This window comes from Camelus ferus, chromosome 4 (assembly GCF_009834535.1).
Source record: "Camelus ferus isolate YT-003-E chromosome 4, BCGSAC_Cfer_1.0, whole genome shotgun sequence".
NCBI lineage: Eukaryota > Metazoa > Chordata > Mammalia > Artiodactyla > Camelidae > Camelus > Camelus ferus.
In genome coordinates, this window is record NC_045699.1 from 66,120,218 (window position 1) to 66,140,548 (window position 20,331).

The following is a 20,331-nucleotide window of genomic DNA, read 5'->3' on the forward strand; positions in this document are numbered from 1 at the left end:
TTTCATCAGAGGATTCAGAAATGGACTAATCTACATTAATCTTCAGAGGATGCTGATGAATTAGATTTTCTGCTTGTTTTTTTTTAATTGAAGTATAGTCAATGTCAATAACATTTCTAGTTTTACAAGGGACTTCTTAAGAAAATATTTTATCTTAGAGAGTAATTTTAATGGTGGGAATCTGGGTGGCATGCCAAAAGACAAGAAGAGGAAGGAATTTTCTGACCTATTAAATTATTAACAGTCTAAGCCTTTTAATGAAATACGTGATATCACTAAATGCTAATGAGATTTAGATTCCTAAAAGGAGCTCTCTTCTTTCCTCGACTCATGGGTGGGACTATGTAGATGAAACTGCTCTAAGGATATAATCAAAAGTATTTTTATTGACTGCTTGTAACCTTTTGATGCATCCTAAAACAATGAGTTTTAAAGTATTCTCCTGAAAACCACTCATTCAAGCATACAAGTTATATGTCTGTACAGTATTAAGACTCAAGTGAGGCCATTAAGAACCATAAATTCATTGAGCTTTTCTTTTATCTAAAACCAAGATCATACTCCTTTGAGTTTACAAATAAGTCTGACCAAATGAACTGTTTGGAAGGTGAGCCTTGAAGCCAATAATGACACTTTGATTATGAGAGGTCATTTTATAATGCTGTCTTGATCAATATGATCTGAACTACCAGGATTTCATTTGTTACTCCTTAGTTTTCCCTCCTACCAAGTAAGTATCTATGCATACTTCGGCATGCTGGGTTTAAATAAGGACAATGCTTAATTTTTTCCATATGCGATTCACTTACTAATAATGGTAGTATAGCTGCCCAATCTTAGAAGCAATTTCCCCTATTTGCCACCGCTTCAAGCCATACCGATTATCCAAGACTTGTCTGTTTTATATAGGAGATAAGAAAATAGAAATAAGAGACTATAAATTTCAAAAATAACCAAATCTGTTAATTTAATAGGATAAAATACAACCCAATTCATCATGAAATTTTGAATACATGAATTCAAATTCATGAATTTTTCATGAGATTTCAACATAATCATTCAATTAAATTCAAAAAGCATTTATTAAATGTCTATTTAAAGTACACTGAAATATAAAAGAAACTTCTTTGAGCTATGTTCATGAAAATGAGAAGCAACACCCCACAAATAGCTTTGGCCAATAAACAACACCTGTTTTAGAATGAAACCATGAATCCGCCTACCTACGTCAAAGTTAATCTGAACCATTTCAGATATGATATTGCCTTCAGATAAAAACATCACATTTAAAGCCTTAAATAAGTTGGGAAAAATCAATTTGTTTTCATTTAGGTCATGAAGATAAAATACATTAAAATGCATCAAGACGGGGGAGGGTACAGCTCAAGGGCACATGCTCAGCATGCACGAGGTCCTGAGTTCAGTCCCCAGTACCTCCCCTAAAAATAAATAAATAAACCTAATTACCTCCCCCTCAAAAAAATAAAATAAAAAATAAATGCACCAAGAGATAAAAAGAAAGCACTGAGGCAGTGAAAGTCAAAACTGTGACTAATACAAAGTGGACCTTCACTCTCTTTTAACTATAAAAATCCTTTACCGATGCTGCTGCTGGAACTTCCAGAGTTTGGTGTAAACATCAAAAGTTCTTCCAAAATAGGACTGCCACTGCTTCTGCCCATATTGTGGCAAATCTCTGTAATGACAAATAAACAGATAATAATTTTAAATCTCTTACGCTATTTGGAAATTAAGTCTTCTGATGATACAAACTGGGTAGATTTAAATCATTTGCATTCAGGATTTTTTTTTTAAGCTACAACTTTTAGAACAGAAATAGTTCCATTACAAGGGACTCAGGACACATTCTTTCCCGCTCTTCTCTCCTTCCTCTGACAGCTCATTCTTAGTCTCCTCTGCAGATGCTTCTCCCAGGAAGTTTCTAGCATTATCTCCCTTCTAACCTGGTGATCTTATTCGTACTCACTTACATACTGATAACTTCCACATGTCTGTCTTCAGCGAAGAACTCAGCACTTGGAAAAACACCACTTCAGGAAATATATCTAGAAGTGGATGTGCTGGTGGCATTGTGGTTCTCAACTATTCTGTCCCCTCCCTGTAAGTGAAACTATGCATCCTTGTCCTTGGGCCCAGTGAATTACAGTAATCTCTCTCAGAGACACACCTCCCTACCATATACACACCGGGCCTGGCCATGTAACTTGCTTTGCAATGATTGTAAGTTACCTACTACGGGTCTGAGAAGAAGATTTAAGAGGTATTACATGGTTCACCATTTTACTTTCCCTCTGACCTAAGACCAAGATAGGGCTGGCTGCTCCTCAGCCTGGAACACAGAATAAGACACATTTAATGGAGCCTCAGAACTGCAGACAACTTGTAGCTAACATGGGAGCCGGAAATAAATCTCTATTACGGTACGTACTAAAATCTTGGAGTTGCTACAGCAGCCTTATTTAGGAAAAGCCAGTACAGAAACTGTTACCAGGACTGCATTATTGCTGTAAGAAATACGAATGTGACACCGGTGTTGGGACTGAGCAGTAAGTAACTGTTATCCAAAGCTAACACACAATGAATCCCTGTGTACTATCACTAGCTTCACAGATTATAAATTTAAGGCCAATCCTTTCTACTTGGGACTGTCAGATAAAATACAATGCTTTTGTTTTGGGACTCTCTACTCCTTTCTGTAAGACTAACTGTCCATCTCTGTGTTAATATCACTGAATAAATCAGTACCCCAATAATCAATTAATACTCATATGATCAATACAATATTTTTAGTTAAATAGTGCAGACTGTATTTCAGAATGATCCCTATAACCTAACTGTCTACCAAGATACAAAACAGAGAAAACACTTAAGTAAGCAAAAGGGAGGACTTTTAAATATAACTTCTCTCATTTAACTTGGTTTTAACTTTCAAGTATAAAAGAAATCCTTTCTTTACCTCACATAACTAAATAAGCTGAATGTTCTTGGTAAACCATAGAAATTTATAGAAATTTGAGGTACTATTTTATGCTGTTTGGTTGACTTGGGGGAAAGAGATGCATATTCTTCCAGATTTTCTTCACACACACAGGCGCAGTATTTGTCTTGTTTTGTAATGTAAACTTTTTTCAGTTTATATATCATTGACATTTTTCATGTTAATATATATATACATGTGCAACTCTGTGTATAATATACATACATGTTTCAAATTGGCAGAAAGACACCACACACATACAAACACAACGATAAATCTGGATAAATATTTTTATTTACTTAGTAAAGGATACATAATTTCATGGAAATGAGACAAGTACAGAGCAGAAACAAACATAGTTTATGTTTGTGTAACTTTTATCTTGAACCCATGGGGGTATCTTGCTATTGGTGACACTTGTCTTGCAGTTAGGAAAGACGTATTTTCATTATTTTATTTTTTTAGGAAAGGTGTATGTTGAAGACACTGGATGGAAGTAGAAAATCTGGTTACTACATACATAATTCTATCAAGTACTAATTATTATGAAGGCCAGAGAAAGTAATGTGAAATATGATCTCTACAATCAAGGAGCTATTTAGTTAGATAGAAAAAACTAACACATATACAGAAAAAGAGGAAAAACTAAGACATAAATAGTAAATTATACGGTACTGAGTAAAAGGAACAGGAGAGTGTAGAAAAGAGACACATTGGGAGGGCCTGTAGTCAGGGAAAGCTGCATGGAGAAAGCTGCAGATATGCAACAGAGAATGAAGAGGTCATCAGATAGAGAGAGAGAAATTAGATATATAAAAGAAACAAAGGCCACTATAACCTAATGAAAGTGCAGCACAAGTCTCAGCCAGACCTCACTCACGCAGCTGTGGACACCTGGTAATGGATGGTCTCCCTCGAACGTCTAGGCTGGCTGGCGGTTAAGGTGCTTGGTCATGTGTTTCTCATCATCCAGCAGGCTAGCCCGGGTCTGTTTACATGAAGCTGGTTGCAAGGATCCCAAGTGCAGAAAAAGAGAGGACAGCTCTAATGTGCATTTTTCTTTACAAGTCTTTGCATCTTATTTGTACTGTACCATCAGCCAAAGCAAATCTGACAGCCAAACCCAGTGTCAATGTGCAAGGAGGAAGACTCATGGGCGTGGACATGAGGAAGGGGATGACTTTTATGAACACTGTCTCAGAGGCCTTGCATTTTTCTTTCTTTTTCAATTTTGAAAATATGTCTCTTAGAAAATGAAAATAATATACAGTGTATAAAACAAGAAAGAAAAAATACCCTACTGTGCTCCCATCTAGTCCTCAGAAATAACCACAATTAAAAATGGATTTTCTATGCATATTTAAATATATATATGTCAGTTTTTCTATTATTTTACATGAATGGGATCTAACTATACATAATGTTCTGTAACATGTCTTTTAAATTTAATAATACATCAGGTTTCTTTAATGCATATAGAATTGTATCAGTATTTACTGCGTATAAGGTAATATATGACGAACCAATTTACTTAACCAATACCCTCCTCCTGATGGACAGTTATATTGCTTCCAGGTTTTCTTTGTCAGAAAAATGCTGCAATAAACATCTTCATACTAATAAACTTGCATAGCTATGTGATGTGAGTAAAAGGCAAATTTATGTAAGTGGAATTAATGACTAAAAGAAGATTTGCATTTCTGTACCAGATGTTAAGACAGTGAGTAAAAAAGGAAAAGGTTTTCCTGCCCAAAATTTTCAGACACTAGATTACAAGAATGAGCTGATAACCCCAGTTTTAAATCTATTTCCATTATCCTTATGATAAGTAGAAACTCATTTTAGATGACAGAAATACGTTAGCTATAGATACTAGTTAGACATTTATTGCAAATTTTTATCTTCTTTATGTCTCCATGGATCTCTAGGGAGAGGCTGCATTAGGAAGAACTAATCAGTTATTTTTAAATTGAAGTTGCTGCTAGAATCTTGAAGACTCTTCTCAAGTAGCTGCTGCTAGGAAGACTATATTTTATGTAAAAGAGTCAGGCAGCAGCAGCAACAGCAGCTTCATGAGGACTGACAGCTCTTGGGTGCTTCTTTCAAGATAGGATGTAGTCTTTAGGCAAATTTTCAAGTAAGCATTTGCTTACAAGTTCCTCTGCATTTCCAAAACAGACAAATTTAATAAACTTCAGTAATATATCTTGTTAAGGGAGAAAACAGAATTAGAACTCAGTGTTTTATGTCATGAGTATATAATTGCAGGTGTTCAATGAAAAGGGTTTTATGGGAAGGCAATTTTCTATGAGAGCTAAAAGCACATAAAAGATGATCTAAAAAGTTAGAATAAGGCTCCAGACACAAGTTGTAATATACAAGTATTTTCTGATTTATAGCTCTGAACAGCGTTGACTAAATTCTATACTATTTTCGTTAAAAGAATTTAGAACGTCTACCACTCCAGTCCGAAGACTCAGCTATAAAGACAGCAATTTCTTTTTCAATGTAAGGTTTAAGTTTAAAAAAAACAAACAAAAAACTTCTTAAAGGATAAGTCTCATGTTCACCCTTTTTCTAATGAAACATATCACAGAAGCTAATACACAAACCATTCTAATATGATTAGAGTCTAAAATTTACTAAGATACTTTATAAAGAGTTTTAGATGCATTCCTCTACTATTCAGAGCTTGACTCGTTTTAAACTTTGAATATATCATTTGGTCATTATTACCGTCAGTAGAGATGGGAAATTAATGGCCCATGGAATTAAATTAAATGGGGTTGTGTGAATTATCCCGTAAGCTAAATGACCTTATATTTCACATTTTGCAAAGGCACCTACGTTATAAACTGGCTGCTCATGCTCTTTTTCCAAGTCTTTAAAGGAAATTCAAAGTATGACACTCATCTTGCTCTTTTTTAAAATCCTCAACTCTATCAACAAAAGTTGGGAGATTATGCTAGGAAGAGGTGTGGCACAAATGATTAAACCTACTTCTCAGAGATGTTCCAAATGTAACATTGAGATTTTAAAACTTAGGAAATTTCTTCCTAGTTTCTACAAGTCAACCATCTTCATTAAACTGAATAAGCGAAGACCGCTGATGCCTCCCCACAGCTGAAAGCCAGGTCCCACGGCCACTTGTCAGCCTCCGTGTGGTATGACGTGGCTCGCCACTTCCTCACCATCTTGTACCTCTCTCTTCTTTCTGTTCTAATGGTCTGTTTCATTGGCTTCTCCTTCCTTAGTCCAGTCCTGAAATGCTTGGCTTCCCAAGCACAGGTATGTGTGTATGTAAACACACACACACACACACTAAAATGAGGATCAGAGATCTTAGGTGAGTTGTCTGGCAACTCATGGCCAGTAGACTGTAGAGCTTTGATTGAAATCCGTAACTCTTCTAGCCTGTAATCAAATGCTCTCTCCTTTCTACCATTAGGGAAAAACAACAAAGATTCTGATTCTACATTAGTAAAGTCCTTCTCCAGGAGTTCACTCTTGGGATGCCAGCAAGTCAAAAACTCTGACTGGTGTCCTTATCAGCAGGAGATTAGGGCACACAGAGAGACACCTGGGATGCACATGCTCAAAGGGACGACCATGTGATGACATAGCAAGAAAATGGCAATTTGCAAGCAAGCCAAGGAAAGAGGCCTCAGAAGGAATCAATGCTAATGACACGTTGAACTTGGACTTCTGGCCTCTAGAACCGTGACACAATACATTTCTATTGTTTAAGCCACCCATTCTGTGGTATTTTGTTATCACAACCCTAGCAAACTAATATAGTAAGTGATAAGGTAGCCTTCAAATCCCAAAACAGGTGGGTGGGAACAAGTCACCCACAGTCCAAAGACCTGCAGGCTATCAGCATCTGTATAGGAGGGGAGAGAAGAAACAACAGGGACACACGGTGGACTGTGAAGAAGAGACTCCAAAACCGTCAACACATATTCACCAGAGAGCACAGAGGACCATTATGAAAACAGGAGCTAAAAGCAGGAGGAATTTTGCTTAAGCCAACAGCCACATATGGCTACTGAGTACTTGAAATGTGTCTGATTTGAACTGAAATGTGTGAAAGTGTAAAATATTCAGTGTACTTCAAAAACATAGTATTAAAAAAAAAGAATGTAAATGATCTCAATAATTTTTCTATGTTGATTACACGTTGAAAGAAAATATTTTGGGTATATTGGAACAAATAAAAATATACTGTTATAGTTAATTTCACTTTTTACATTTTTTTAAAACCTGGCTACTAGAAAAATTTTAAGTCACATTTGTGGCTCACATTAAATTTTTCAGTCAATGCTTCTCTAGATTATGTGAAGAAGACATCTACTGCACCCTGGTGGCAGTCTACCTCAACTGCAAGTGCAACTGTTGGGAGTGGTAAACCATATAAAATGAGGGCAGGTATCACCAGCTTGTACAGATGGTTTAGGGGATTATCTTTGAACTAGCACATGTTTTACTATTACATGTTCACAGAACTCTGTCTCTATGAAAGTGTTAATTTTTTGAAGAAGGAGAAGAAGGAAGAGAAAGGAGATGAAAAAGAGAGGTAAGAGAGAGGAGAGAGCAAGGGAGGGGAGAAAAGTGACAGTGGAAAAAACTGTTAATTTCTGTTATTCTTCCCTATACAGGAACCAGGGCATCCTAAAAATAGGCTGTTAAAAAAAGCATTGTAGATAATTTCTTCTTTACTTTGAAATATAAGGAACATAGTTAATAAAAATTTCTGCCATTAGTTTTATTTAAGACCACTACACTTCATTTGGGGGCACTGCTGTGTGTGTGTGTGTGTGTGTGTGTGTGTGTGTACATACACATATATATGGCCTCCAACACTCATTTTGGTTTTGGGTATTTGCTCCTCTGGAGTCAACTAATTAGTGATTTGGAGTCCTCTGTTGTTTCAAAAGTCATGGTTATCACTGGTAGGCACAGCTGCATATCTCAAATACATGTCTCAAGATGCTACCTTACATAATCCCACCAAGTATTCCATTCTGCTTCAACAGTCTTAGTCACCATGGTAACAAGAACCCTGCAAACACTCAGGCTTTTGATCATTTTCTGACATTATTCAAAGCTATTTCTAACATCATTCTCACTTCATTACTACTGTAACTACATGCAAGAGCTATTATAAGCAAAACACCATTCATTTTATCCATTTCTCACTCTCTGGACTGTTTTCTTAACACAATGAGTGGAAAGAAGAGCTTATTTATTATGCACATATTATATGAAGGTATTTTCAGTCAAGAAAAATACTCCATTCATGTCTGGGAAAATGAAAAGGCTCTGACAACTTGGATAAACGTCTTAAATGTGTAAGATGAAAAGATATACCTTCAAGAGTAAAGAGAAAGTGTATCGTCCCCAAATAAGACATTCTACAGAAAATCTAGCCTTTCACGCACTGAAATGTACTTTTTCACTCTGCTTATAAACAGTTAAAAAGTCCAAGTGAGGGAATGCAAGGGGGTTGCTGCAGGGCTGAATATTCTATTTCTTTGTACAAGTACAAGCCCCATGGATGTGTTCAGTTGCAAAAAAATATACTTATGATACGTGTACTTTAAGTATATTATCCTGCAATAGTAAGTTTAATAACCAGTTTGTGAACTCAAGAAAGCAAGGAGAAAACAAAGGAAAGCTAACCAAAAGATAAGCACTGCTGGATCATATTTTTAGTTTAAGGAACTGCAGTACTGTTCTCCATAGTCACTGCACCATTTTATATTTCCACCAACAGTGTAGGAGGAACCCGATATAGTTTTAAGTGCTCAAGAACTAAACTGAAATATATATCCTAAGCATATTATAATAAATTTCTCTGACAGTGAATAAACAGTCCTAAAGATGAGATCTCACACAATTTTCCCATGTATTAGGGTTTCCTATTATTCCCACAGACATCATTTTACCCTGCAGTTAGTTTAAAAATAAATAAAATCTGTGTTATAGTTAAAATGGCACATTAAAAATAAAGATCAAAATGAGAATACATCTGAGCTGGTAAAATATATTTACACAACCAAAACAGCATTTCAAAAAGAAGTGAAATAAAACAATTCATTTTTAGGTAACAGGTGTTTTTGGGATGTGGGCCAAAGGATAAAGACGCACCTGAAAGTGATTTATAAACTACAGAATGCTTTGTGGAAACGTGTTCTGTTATTGTTACTGTTACAGCTGTTACAGAGTGATTTTAGACTAGCAGAGTCTCTAGCAGGGTACTTGAACTTTATGATTCATTTATGATTCAGAATCAGATTAGGAAAATAATTCCTTTTTTAGAAGAGAAATGCCACTGCTAAATTCAATCTGTTTCTCAGACACACTACAAATCATTTTCATTCACAAACTCATCAAAATTTCTAGCGTCTGCTTCATTTGAATATATAGGTACAAAGGCTAGTAAACTCTGGGTCAAACACATAACGTCTAAGTTTTAAAAAAGCAGTACAGCGAAAAACACTGATATGAAATGACAAGGCAAAACATGTTGGGCATATGGTGGACAAACTGAAGACATTTTCTACAAATTCTGAGAAAAAGAATAGAGACGAAAATCAAAAGAGAGTAGACGGTTACAGAGGATTTAGATTGGAAATTCAGTCTAAGCTTTACAAGTATGAACAAGGAAGGGAAACAACGAACAAGCAAAAAAAAAAAAGAAAGAAATTCAATAATTAATTGAAAAATTATCTTTTCTGATAAAGAAATGCCTAAGATTTTACACCCTACACAAAAATTAACACAAAATGGTTCACAGATCTAAATGTAAGAGCTGAAACCACAAAACTCTTAGAAGAAAACATAGGAGTAAATTTTGGTGACCTCAGGTTAGGCAATGATTTCTTAGGTACAACACCAAAAGTAAAATGATGAAAGCAAGTAACAATTTGGACTTGATTAAAATTAAAAGCTTCTGTGCTTCTAAGGACAACGCCAAGAAAGTGAAGAGACAGTCCACAGAATAAGGAAATACATATTTGCAAATCATTATGTCTTACAAGGGACTTGTACCTGGAATATATAGAAAATGACTACAAATTGAAAACGAAAAGATAAATGAACTACTTGAAAAATGATCAAAGGATCAGAACAGACATTTCTCCAAAGACATAAACATGACCAATAAGCACATGAAAAGATGTTCAACATCATTTGTCATTAGGGAAATGCAAATCAAAACCATAATGAGATACCATTTCACATACACCAGGATGACTATCATCAAAAAGAGACAATAACAAGTGTTGATGAGGATGTGGAGAAACCGGAACCCTCACACATTGCTGGTGATACAGCTTCCTTGAAAAACAGTCTGGAAATTCATCAAAAAGTTAAATTCAGAGTACCATGTGAACCAGCTATCTCATTCCTAGGTGTACACACAAAAGAACTGAAAACACATGTCCACAAAAATCTCGTACCCAAATGTCCATGACGGTATTACTCATAACAGACAAAAAGTACAAAATAACTTAAATGTCCACCAACTCACGATTAGATAAACAAAATGTGGTAAATCTGTACAATGGTATATTAACCTGTAACAAAAGGAACACAGTACTGATACCTGTCACTCTACAGACAAAGGGATCAAAGTTATTTTAACTATGACAATGTTTTCAGACTTGAGAATAAAAGAGTTTTGGAACCACATGCTAGAAGTTACAGTAGGGATTTTCATGCAAACTTTCAAATGCTTTCTTTAAATCTACCACACCTTTTTTTTATTTGCCTTAATAAACAGGCACATGGAGTTATACAAGAAATTTGCTTAACAGACACAGTAAATCTAAAGCTAGCAAGTAAGTAGAATGTGGCCATGGGTTTGTATTCTTATAATTTCCTCAGATTATTTGAGGGCAGGGACTGTTAGTTTTATTTTCAAATTGTCTGTACCTAGTATAGAATGTGGGACATACTGAGAGTCAAATAAATGCTGAATAAACAAGATATACTTGGATAATAAAGGGGAACAAAGAAAAAAAAAGTCTAAGTACGCAATGTAAAAGTTTTACAACATTCTAGGGGAAAAAAACACTTAAAACCTGGGCATACTAGGGTCGTTTTCTTAATTACAATAGTGAAAGAAAATAGTTATTTAAAAAGATGCAATTAATCTGTATAGCAAAAGAAAAAGATCTTTTCAGTAGCACAAAATAGGAAGGACCAGAGTATAGGAGTTAAGAATGCTGCTTTTGGAATCCTTCATAAACATATAAACATATAACATATAATATATAAACAAATGTTTATGAAGCACCTGTAACACGCAACACTCTGGCTTAGGTGCTAAGGAAACAGTGACAAACAGGGTCTGGCTCCTAGGGACATTTCCTTTTAATAGAGGAGGACATCATAAGCAAATAAATAAGATCACTTGAGATAGTGATGAGTTTTAAGAAGACAATTAAATGAATAAAGAGACAAGAAAGTGACTGAAAGCATAGCTTTAGATAGAGTGGTCATGGAGGACTCATTTGATGACTCTGTATTATCTTTATGATTGTAAATGTTTTTCTCAAAGATAGATTAATGATTTAAAAATAAATTCTGCCAGTACAGTTGTGAACCTAGGGATGAATAATATAGTTATAAAATATGTGAGAAGATTGCATTTTTTACCCAGAAATAAACTTCAAGTTAAAAATTCACTATCTTCACAATTATTTGCTCCTGTAGAAAATATCAAAGATAAAATCTATCCTCAGTATTATATCTATAGTATAAATTTATTTATGACTGAAATTAAGCTAATGAAGCTTTAGGTCTGAAGTAAGTCAATATCCTAGGAATGTCATGAACTGAAATATAGCTAAACTATTTAAACGAAATAAAATGGTACAAAATTATTTACCCACCACACACAAGAATATACAATCAAAGACACATTTTGACAAAAGTGCATTTAGCTTCTGCTACTTATCAGTCAGGGCACATGTAACTAAAGTAAAAATACACTGTCTATAACACTCATCATTACTTTAGTCAACAGATACTTTCTCCTAAGAAAAAGAAAGAATAAAAGAAATATGCAAATAAACAAGCGTACAAAAAGGCAACAGAAGAGAACCTCCAGGTTCACGTGTATATGCATTGTAGGCTCCTTAATCCGTGGCACTGCAGTGTGTAAAATCAGAGGTAAAACAGGTATGATGTGGAATAATATATATAAAACCATCTAACAAAATATTTGAGTAAAATAATGTTATCCTCGTTTCTTACTGTTTTTTCATCTGAGAATGAAGAAACAGTGTTAAAGAAAAAAGAATGATTATTTCTAGTATAGATATTTATATAACATTCTATCCATAACTTTTCAGAAACTTACCAGACATCAGCCATGGGGGTTAAAACACATAACTAGGCAAAAATTCAAGGCACCAAGTGTTCACTAACCTTAACCCATTGAACAGTTGCTTAGATTTATCCAGAAGATAACAAAAATCTGTAACTGTTTTCCTCTCTCCCTGTGGGATGTCATCTTCAGCACCTCCAGAAGACATGATTTCTTTAAGAGCAAATTCAGTCCTGTAAGAAAACACATGTCCATTTACCAAGCAGGTGAAAATAAAAAGAGAAACAGACCTTAGTTACATCATCTGTCAGCATTTGTGTGTGTGTGATAAAGAAATCTTCTGATTACAGTCAAATTCATTAAAGTAATCTAAGTGTAAGATGCTGTGGGAGAATAGACAATCTCACATTGTGGGTGGGAATGAAAACTGGTACCTCCATTTTGAAAAGCAATGTTTATAATATTCTTTCATCCAGTAAATATTTTTGAATGCCTGTTACATTCCAGGTACTCCTCTACATGGTTAAGAATCAAAAATGTTGATCCTTTTAACCTATTTATCTTTTTGATCTATTCTGTATAGCCATCTTGGAAAATGATCCTACAGATGGAAAACGCTTTTTCCATAAAGATATTTATTTCAGGATCATAATATTTAAAAGGTGTTAAGAATCTAAAAGAATCAAAAAGGAAAATGGCTGAGTACTTCACAGAACACTCACAACTGCACTCTATCCTATCACTAACTTACAATTACACTTAACACAATGAGGCAATAATACGGTACACTTCAGTATAAAAGGGATATGGCGGGGAGGGTATATAGCTCAGGGGTACAGTGCATGCTTAACATGCAAGAGGTCCTGGGTTCAAGCCCCGGTACCTCCATTAAAAAAAAAAAAACCTAAATGAATAAATAAACCTAATTACCCTCCTCCCCACCACCAAAAAAATAAAAGAGATATAAAATACACACATATGGGTACGTATATTTTAAAGCTATTTATTATTGAATCCAAACTATCTTCCTGTGTAAGCAATCAGGTTACTCAGCCATTTTAAAAGCAGCATGTTGCCAGACAGTATATAGAGTATGAACCAATACTAAAGCCAAAAAAAAAAAAAAATCTTTTGTGCTCACATACGGATAGAAACTCCTGGGACAACACAAGGAAATCTGGTCCCAGTGCAGGGTAAAAAAAATAGGCAGAGCAGACAAGGACCAGACACCAGAAATGGGAGTTAGGGTGTGGTACAGTTATTTTGGCAAACATTTTTCTCTCCAACATGGTCTTAGACAACTATGGCTGGAAGGCAGGAAATTTGTCAGCAAGTGCAGAACTGTCAAGGGACTGCCCAGCTTCATATGGGTGGCACTGGAGCCAGTGGGTGGGGAAGTATTTACAACATGCATGGACAGCACCAGGTGGTTCCTGCATGTTCTCAAGTTCCCTCCTCCCATCACCTCTTTCCACACTCCATGGACTAGGTGTTTCTGCCAAAGGAAAACAGGCCTTGAAAAGTGCAGAGTCTGGAAGGGATTTCACACACAATGTCCCTGGGTAAGTCGTCTCCCCCATTCAACCCCCAACCCCTTCATTCTTTAAACCCAGAAAGAAAAGCACAAACTAGGCACAAACTGGACTTTCTCTGCCCCTGCTCATATACCTCATGAGCCAAGGTAGCTAATATCCCCAGGACATAGGAGTTCACAAGAGAAAAACAGAAAATAAAGGTTCAAAATAAACAAACTGAGTAAGGAAGAATATTAGATATAAAACAGGAAGAAAACATCATAATGAAGCAAATAAAAATACTGAGTATGAAAACCATAATCACTGAAATAAACTAAATAGATGGATAGATTGAAGAGCAGAAAGGAAACAGCTGAAGAAATTAATAAAATATCAGGTCTAAGGTACTCATCAGGAGGAGATAAAATACAGAAAAGAAAATTCTAGAGATATGGAATAGAGAAATAAAGGAAACCAACATCCGCATCATAGTATATATAAAAAGAGAGAAAAAAGTATGTGAAGGCAATAAAATACTTGCAGAAATAAACTTCTGTAAACTTCCCAGAATGAGAGAAGATATACAGACCTCAAACTAAGAGGACTCAATAATTAAAAAAAGAAAAAGAAATAATCCCACAGCTAGAAACATAAAGTGAAACTTAAGAATCCAGGGACGCCCTCTCCCAGTCCCGAACTGTCCAGTCCTACAGCCATTAGGTGGGGCAGAGCAGTCGGTGTCCACACAGAGGGTAGCCTGCTGAGCATCAGAGTGCAAACTGTCAGGATACCATCCACATCCATACAAAGGGCCACTTTCATGAGATGGTGGAGCCTGTGTGAGGTGAGGAGGGTATCCACAAGGTGGGCACTGGCGGGAGAAGGGAGAGCCTGAGCCGGGGGAGGAGGGTATGTTCATATGGAAGGGTTCACAGGAGATTATATGGGGGATTCATCAAATAAGAAGATCTATTAAGGGAAAGAGAATACAGAGTTCTCTCTGTAAGAGAAAGGGGATACAAATATGGAAAGGGAAAAGGTTACAATGAACCCTGTGGACTGAAACTGGAGATATTACAGGTGAATTAAAGGATTTTTTAAAACAGAGACATAAATGTCGGGGGAGGGCACAAAAGCACATGCATACTCCCCAGCTCTGTAAATCTAGTCTAGTGAGAGGGCCTGGGAGCAGTGACCATCTCTCCCAGCAAAGGTACAAATATACCATACACCTAAATCTTGGCTTTTAATACAATTCTCCAATAAAGGGAACCAGACCTCCTTGGAGAATTGCAATAGGCTAATTACAGCCCTGGGGCAGAAAAAGTACAACATGAATCTGGAATCTCCTGTGCCAGAGAGCAACAAAGTTCTTAAAGAATGATAGGGAAATACCAAAAGGATACAGGACCGAAGTGTCCAATGACAGATGAATGATAAAGAAAACGTGGTATATGTATACAATGGAATATTATTCAGCCACAAAAAGGGTAAGTCCTGCTATCTGCAGCAACAAGGATGGACCCTGAGGGCATTATGCTAAGCAAAATAAATCACATTGAGAAAGACAAACACTGTATGATCTTACTTTTATGTTGAATCTTAAAAAATAAAACACATAGAAATAGAGAATCACAGATTGGTGGTTGCTGGAAGCAGGGGTAGAAAGTGATATCCTTTGATCTGTGAAAGTGATCAAAGGATACAAACCTCTAGTTATAAGATAAATAAGTTCTGGAGATGTAACGTACAGCATGGTGACTATAAGCTAATAATACTATACTATATCTTTGAAAGTTGCTAAAAAAGTAGATCTTAAAAGTTCTCATCACAAGAAAAAAATGGATGGATGTTAACTAAACTTATTGTGGTAATCATTTTGAAATATATAATACATCAAATCATTATGTATATACTTTAATAGAATGTTATATGCCAATGATATCTCAATAAAATTGGAATAAATAAACAAATAAAAATAAAAAATAAAATCAAGCATTAAAAAAAAGGACATAGGCTCTAGTTTGAAGGAGCTCCCACTGGCCAAATTAGGGATAATTTCAGCATCAAAACAAATAATGATAGCAATGAACTATATATTGAAACTGGAGGTATTACAGGTGAATTAAAGGATTTTTTAAAACAGACTTATAAATGGAGGAGGGGCACATAAGCACATGCATACATAGAAGCATAAAGTAAAACTTAAGAATCCAGAGCCCTCTCTCATTCCTGAACTATCCAGCTCGATGAAGCAATACTGATATAAATGAATGAACAAATGCAAAGTTTGCTAGTGAATGGGATAGTTTCAGAGTACTAGCCTACAAAACATGTATCAAATAAATAAAAAAAGTAACATCACAGCAGACATCACCTCGATTAAGTGAGTCGAATGAGCAGCATTTATAATCAGACAAATCAAAATCCTGTACCACCTGACACAGGATAAGTGATGTTCCCGCCAAATACCCACAACTCATATCTAGTCGTGAGGGAACAGACAAAACCAAGTCGAGAGACACATTCTACAAAACAGTCAAACTGGGATCTTCAAAAATGTCAAGGATGCTCCTCCAAAGGAAAGAGAAGACTGAGGTACACACTGCCTAGTTCTGAACTGGATCTTTCTGCTGTGCAGTTGTTACTGGGACAACTGTAAACCATGAATGGGATCTAGGAACTAGATAGTAATACATTGATGTTAATCAGAAAAAAATATGAAACCTTACCGGTAACCAACAAAACCCCCGTAACAACAAAGTTAGCACATTAAAAATACACTAATTATTGCATTTGAGTATGCACTGAAACCAGCACATTTGCTAGGGGCAGTGTAAATTAGTGCTGACCCTTGAGATTCACTGTATATATCGGGGAATACATATATTCTTTCTATTAGACTCAGCAATTATGCTTCTGCAAATTTATCTTGAGGAACATGTTAACTATTATTACTGATAAATTACTCGTAACACAGGGAACTGGTGAAGAACGGCTAGCCACTCCCACCTACCACTCTTCCTCTAGTACCTGTTCTCCAACCACAGTCAAATATGTGCCAGTTTCTGAACCAGTTCTTCTCTTACACAACATGACACTTAACATGTTTTTCTCTTTGTCTATGCTGTTCACCTATGAAATTTATATTCACAGTTTGAGATATTATTCAAATGACACCTTTTCAGTAAAACCTTTCTTGAAAATCTAATCTTTCCCTGGCACTTACAAATGATCAACTTGGTAGAGGCTTCTTCAGTGATACCATCAAAAGCTATACATGTAACAATTAATTGTTTAAAAAAGTTTGTCTCACTCTCTAGACCGACACAGTCCAAAACTGTAGTCTCTGGCCACAAGTGGCTACTTAGCACTTGAAACATGGCTACTCTAAGTTGAGATGTGTTCTAAATGTAAAACACACCAAACTTAGAAGACTTACTATGAAAAAAAGGATGTAAAAATTTTGTTAATTTTTATATTGTTACATGTTGAAATAACAATATTTTGGTTATTCAGTTAAACCAAATATATCATTAAAATTAATTTCATCTATTTATTTTTACTTTTTATTGTGATTTTTTATTGAACAGATACAAAACTGTCAATATTCATAAATGATACAAACCTCTCCACAGAAATTTCAAAAGAAACTACAGATACATTATTGGAATTAACCAGTGGGTTTAGCAAAGTTGCTGCATATAAAGTAAATTATAAAAAGGTCAACTGTATTTCTATATCCCAAGAACAAATAATTAGAAAGTGAAATTAAAGAAAATTATATCATTTACAATAGCACCAACTAATATCAAGTAACTAGGAATGAATACAATGTAAATGTGTAAGACATTACAGAAAACTGTAAACTCTGAGAGGTAAACTAAAGAAGACAACAGAAAATTAAGAATATGCCTTTTTTTCCCATTGGAAGCTTCAAAATTATAAAGACATCAGTTCCCTCTAATTTGGTCTATAGATTTAATGCAATACTAATCAAAATCTTAATAAATTTATTTGTAGTAATGGGCAAGTTGATTCTGTAATTTATATGGAAATCCCAAGAGTCAACAGCGGCTACGAAAACCGTGAAGAACAACAAAATGGAAGGACTTACCCCATTGGATAGCAAGACCTTTGTAAAGCTCCAGGCCTGAAGACGTGGTATCAGTGCAAGAAGAGAAAAATAGACCAATAAAACAGAATAGAGAGTTGAGAAAGGAACCACATGTACATGGATACTTGATTTATAACAAAAAATCGCACTGTAAAGCAATGAGAAAAAATAGTTTATAAAAAAAAGGAAAAAAGAAAGAAGAGCTAGTGTTGGGTCAACTGGATTTCTAAATTAAAAGAAAAAAGATGATCTTGTAGCTTATGGTGAGAAAGAATATGGAAATGAATATATGTACGTTCATGGATGACTGAAGCATTGTGCTGTACACCAGAAATTGACACAACATTGTAAACTGACCATACCTCAATTAAAAGAAAGAAAGAAAGAAAGAAAGAAAGAAACAAACAAACAAACAAACAAACAAACAAACAAACAAACAAACAAAGAAAAAAGATTAATCCTGATTCCTACCTATACCATACACAAAAATAAATTCCAGGTAGACTGTGGATATAAATGTAAAAGGTAAAACAAAATAGTTCTTACATGATAATATAAGAGGCTATCCTTATGACCATGGGGTAAAAAAAGATTTTTTTAAAAAAAAATTTTTATTGAAGTGTAGTTGATTTACAATGTTAAAGAGATTTCCTAAACAGATCACTAAAGTACTCATCATGAAGGAAAAACTGGACAATTTAAAAAACCAAGTATGTATTGTGTTCATCAAGAGACACCATTAAGAAAGTGAAAAGACAAGCCACAGAGTAAAATAAGACATTTGCAACATATATATTTGACAAAGGACTTGTAACCAAAATAATAAATGAAGAATCCCTACAATTCAGTAAGAAAAAACAATCAAATCTATCAATCAAATAAAAATCTATTAAAAAAGGAGAGGGATGGGCAAAAGGCTTGAATAGACACTTCACAAAGGGGATGGCCAAATGAAAGGGTGCTGACTTTCATTATTCATCAGATAAATGCAAATTAAAGCCAAAATGACATATCTACCAGAATGTCTCAAATACTTTTAGAAACCTGACAATCCCAAGTATTGGAAGAGCATGCAGCAACAGGAACTACTAGCAAACTATTTAGCAGTATCTATTAAATGTGTATTCAGCAACTGGGAATATACCAACAGATATGCACCATGTGTGCACCAAAAGACATTTACAAAAATGTTTGTAGAAGTAAAATTTGTAACTGCCAAAATCTGGAAGCAATCAAGTACCTATCAAGAATTAAATAGAGTAGGGTGGGAATAGCTCATCAGTAGAGTGTGTGCTTAGCATGCACGACGTTCTGCGTTCTATCTCCAGTACCTCCATTTAAAAACAAAAAATAATGAAATGGATAAATAAGTGGAATGCTAAGTGTGACGAAAATGATTCCACTACAGCCACCTGCAACACCATGGATGAACCGAGCATAATACTGAGTGAAAGGAAGCAGACCCAAAAGAACACACATCATATGATTACAAAACACAAGGTACAAAACAGATAAAACTAAACTAGGGTATTTGACAGATTGATCAAGATAGTGGTTACTTTCAGGGGGAGAAGGTGGGGAATAAGAAGGGTGCTAGAAATATTTTATTTCTTGACCTGGAGTTAACACTGTGAAAATTTACTATCTATAAAGAAAGAAGAGGGAAGACAAACACCAGACTCAGATGGTTTTACAAGTAAGTTTTACCTAACACTTAAAAAACACGTAACATTGGATACAATTCCCTTCCAACATTCATTTTAATAAAGCTAATAACCTTGACACCAAGGGCAATAGAAGGGCAATACAGAAAGTAAAATTACAAGTCGAAGTCCATATTATATCAACAATTGTTATGGCCTCAAATGCTTGTAATATTAATAGATGATGGGTAATTGAAATTTTGATATAAAGCAGCAAACACAATTTCACTGGTTTTCTAAAAAATAAATGGTATATTAAGACTTAAGAATGAAATGTACATATGTATCTATGTTAATTATGTGGGGGAAGTACATATGGTAATCTAAAAACAAGGTTAGCTCTGTAGACATTTATGGGAAGCGTATGTGTAAAACACAGCACATGGGTAATAATAATAGAGACAGAGAAAAGGACTCATTTTGTTGTGGGTTAAACTGGGTCCTCCCCAACCCTCACTCATAGATATGCTGAAGTCCCTACCCCTTGTACCTGCCAATGTGACCTTATTTGGAAATAGTGTAGATACAATTAAGATGTAAATTAACATGAGGTCATATTGAACAGAGTGAGCCCTTAACCCAACATGACTGGTGTCCTTCTAAGGAAAAGAAACACAGAGAGACTCCTACAGAGAGGAGAATGCTATGTGAAGACACAGACA

General features: G+C 35.2%; 1 protein-coding gene across 4 annotated transcripts in view; it reads right to left on the bottom strand.

Moving 5' to 3' along the window:
* The window catches only part of SCAI (suppressor of cancer cell invasion), a 112,410-nt gene that overhangs the window by 46,394 nt on the left and 45,685 nt on the right, over window positions 1-20,331 (bottom strand). For 3 of the 4 annotated variants that reach the window (XM_032478422.1, XM_032478424.1, XM_032478425.1), the window contains 3 exons: window positions 12,437-12,568; window positions 1,601-1,696; window positions 810-896 (listed from right to left, as the gene is read on the bottom strand). In XM_032478422.1, the coding sequence (XP_032334313.1) occupies window positions 810-896; window positions 1,601-1,696; window positions 12,437-12,568 (315 nt within the window). Of the gene's footprint in view, window positions 1-809; window positions 897-1,600; window positions 1,697-12,436; window positions 12,569-17,966; window positions 18,003-20,331 lie in introns of all 4 variants that reach the window. The other variant, XM_032478423.1, reaches the window with a different exon arrangement.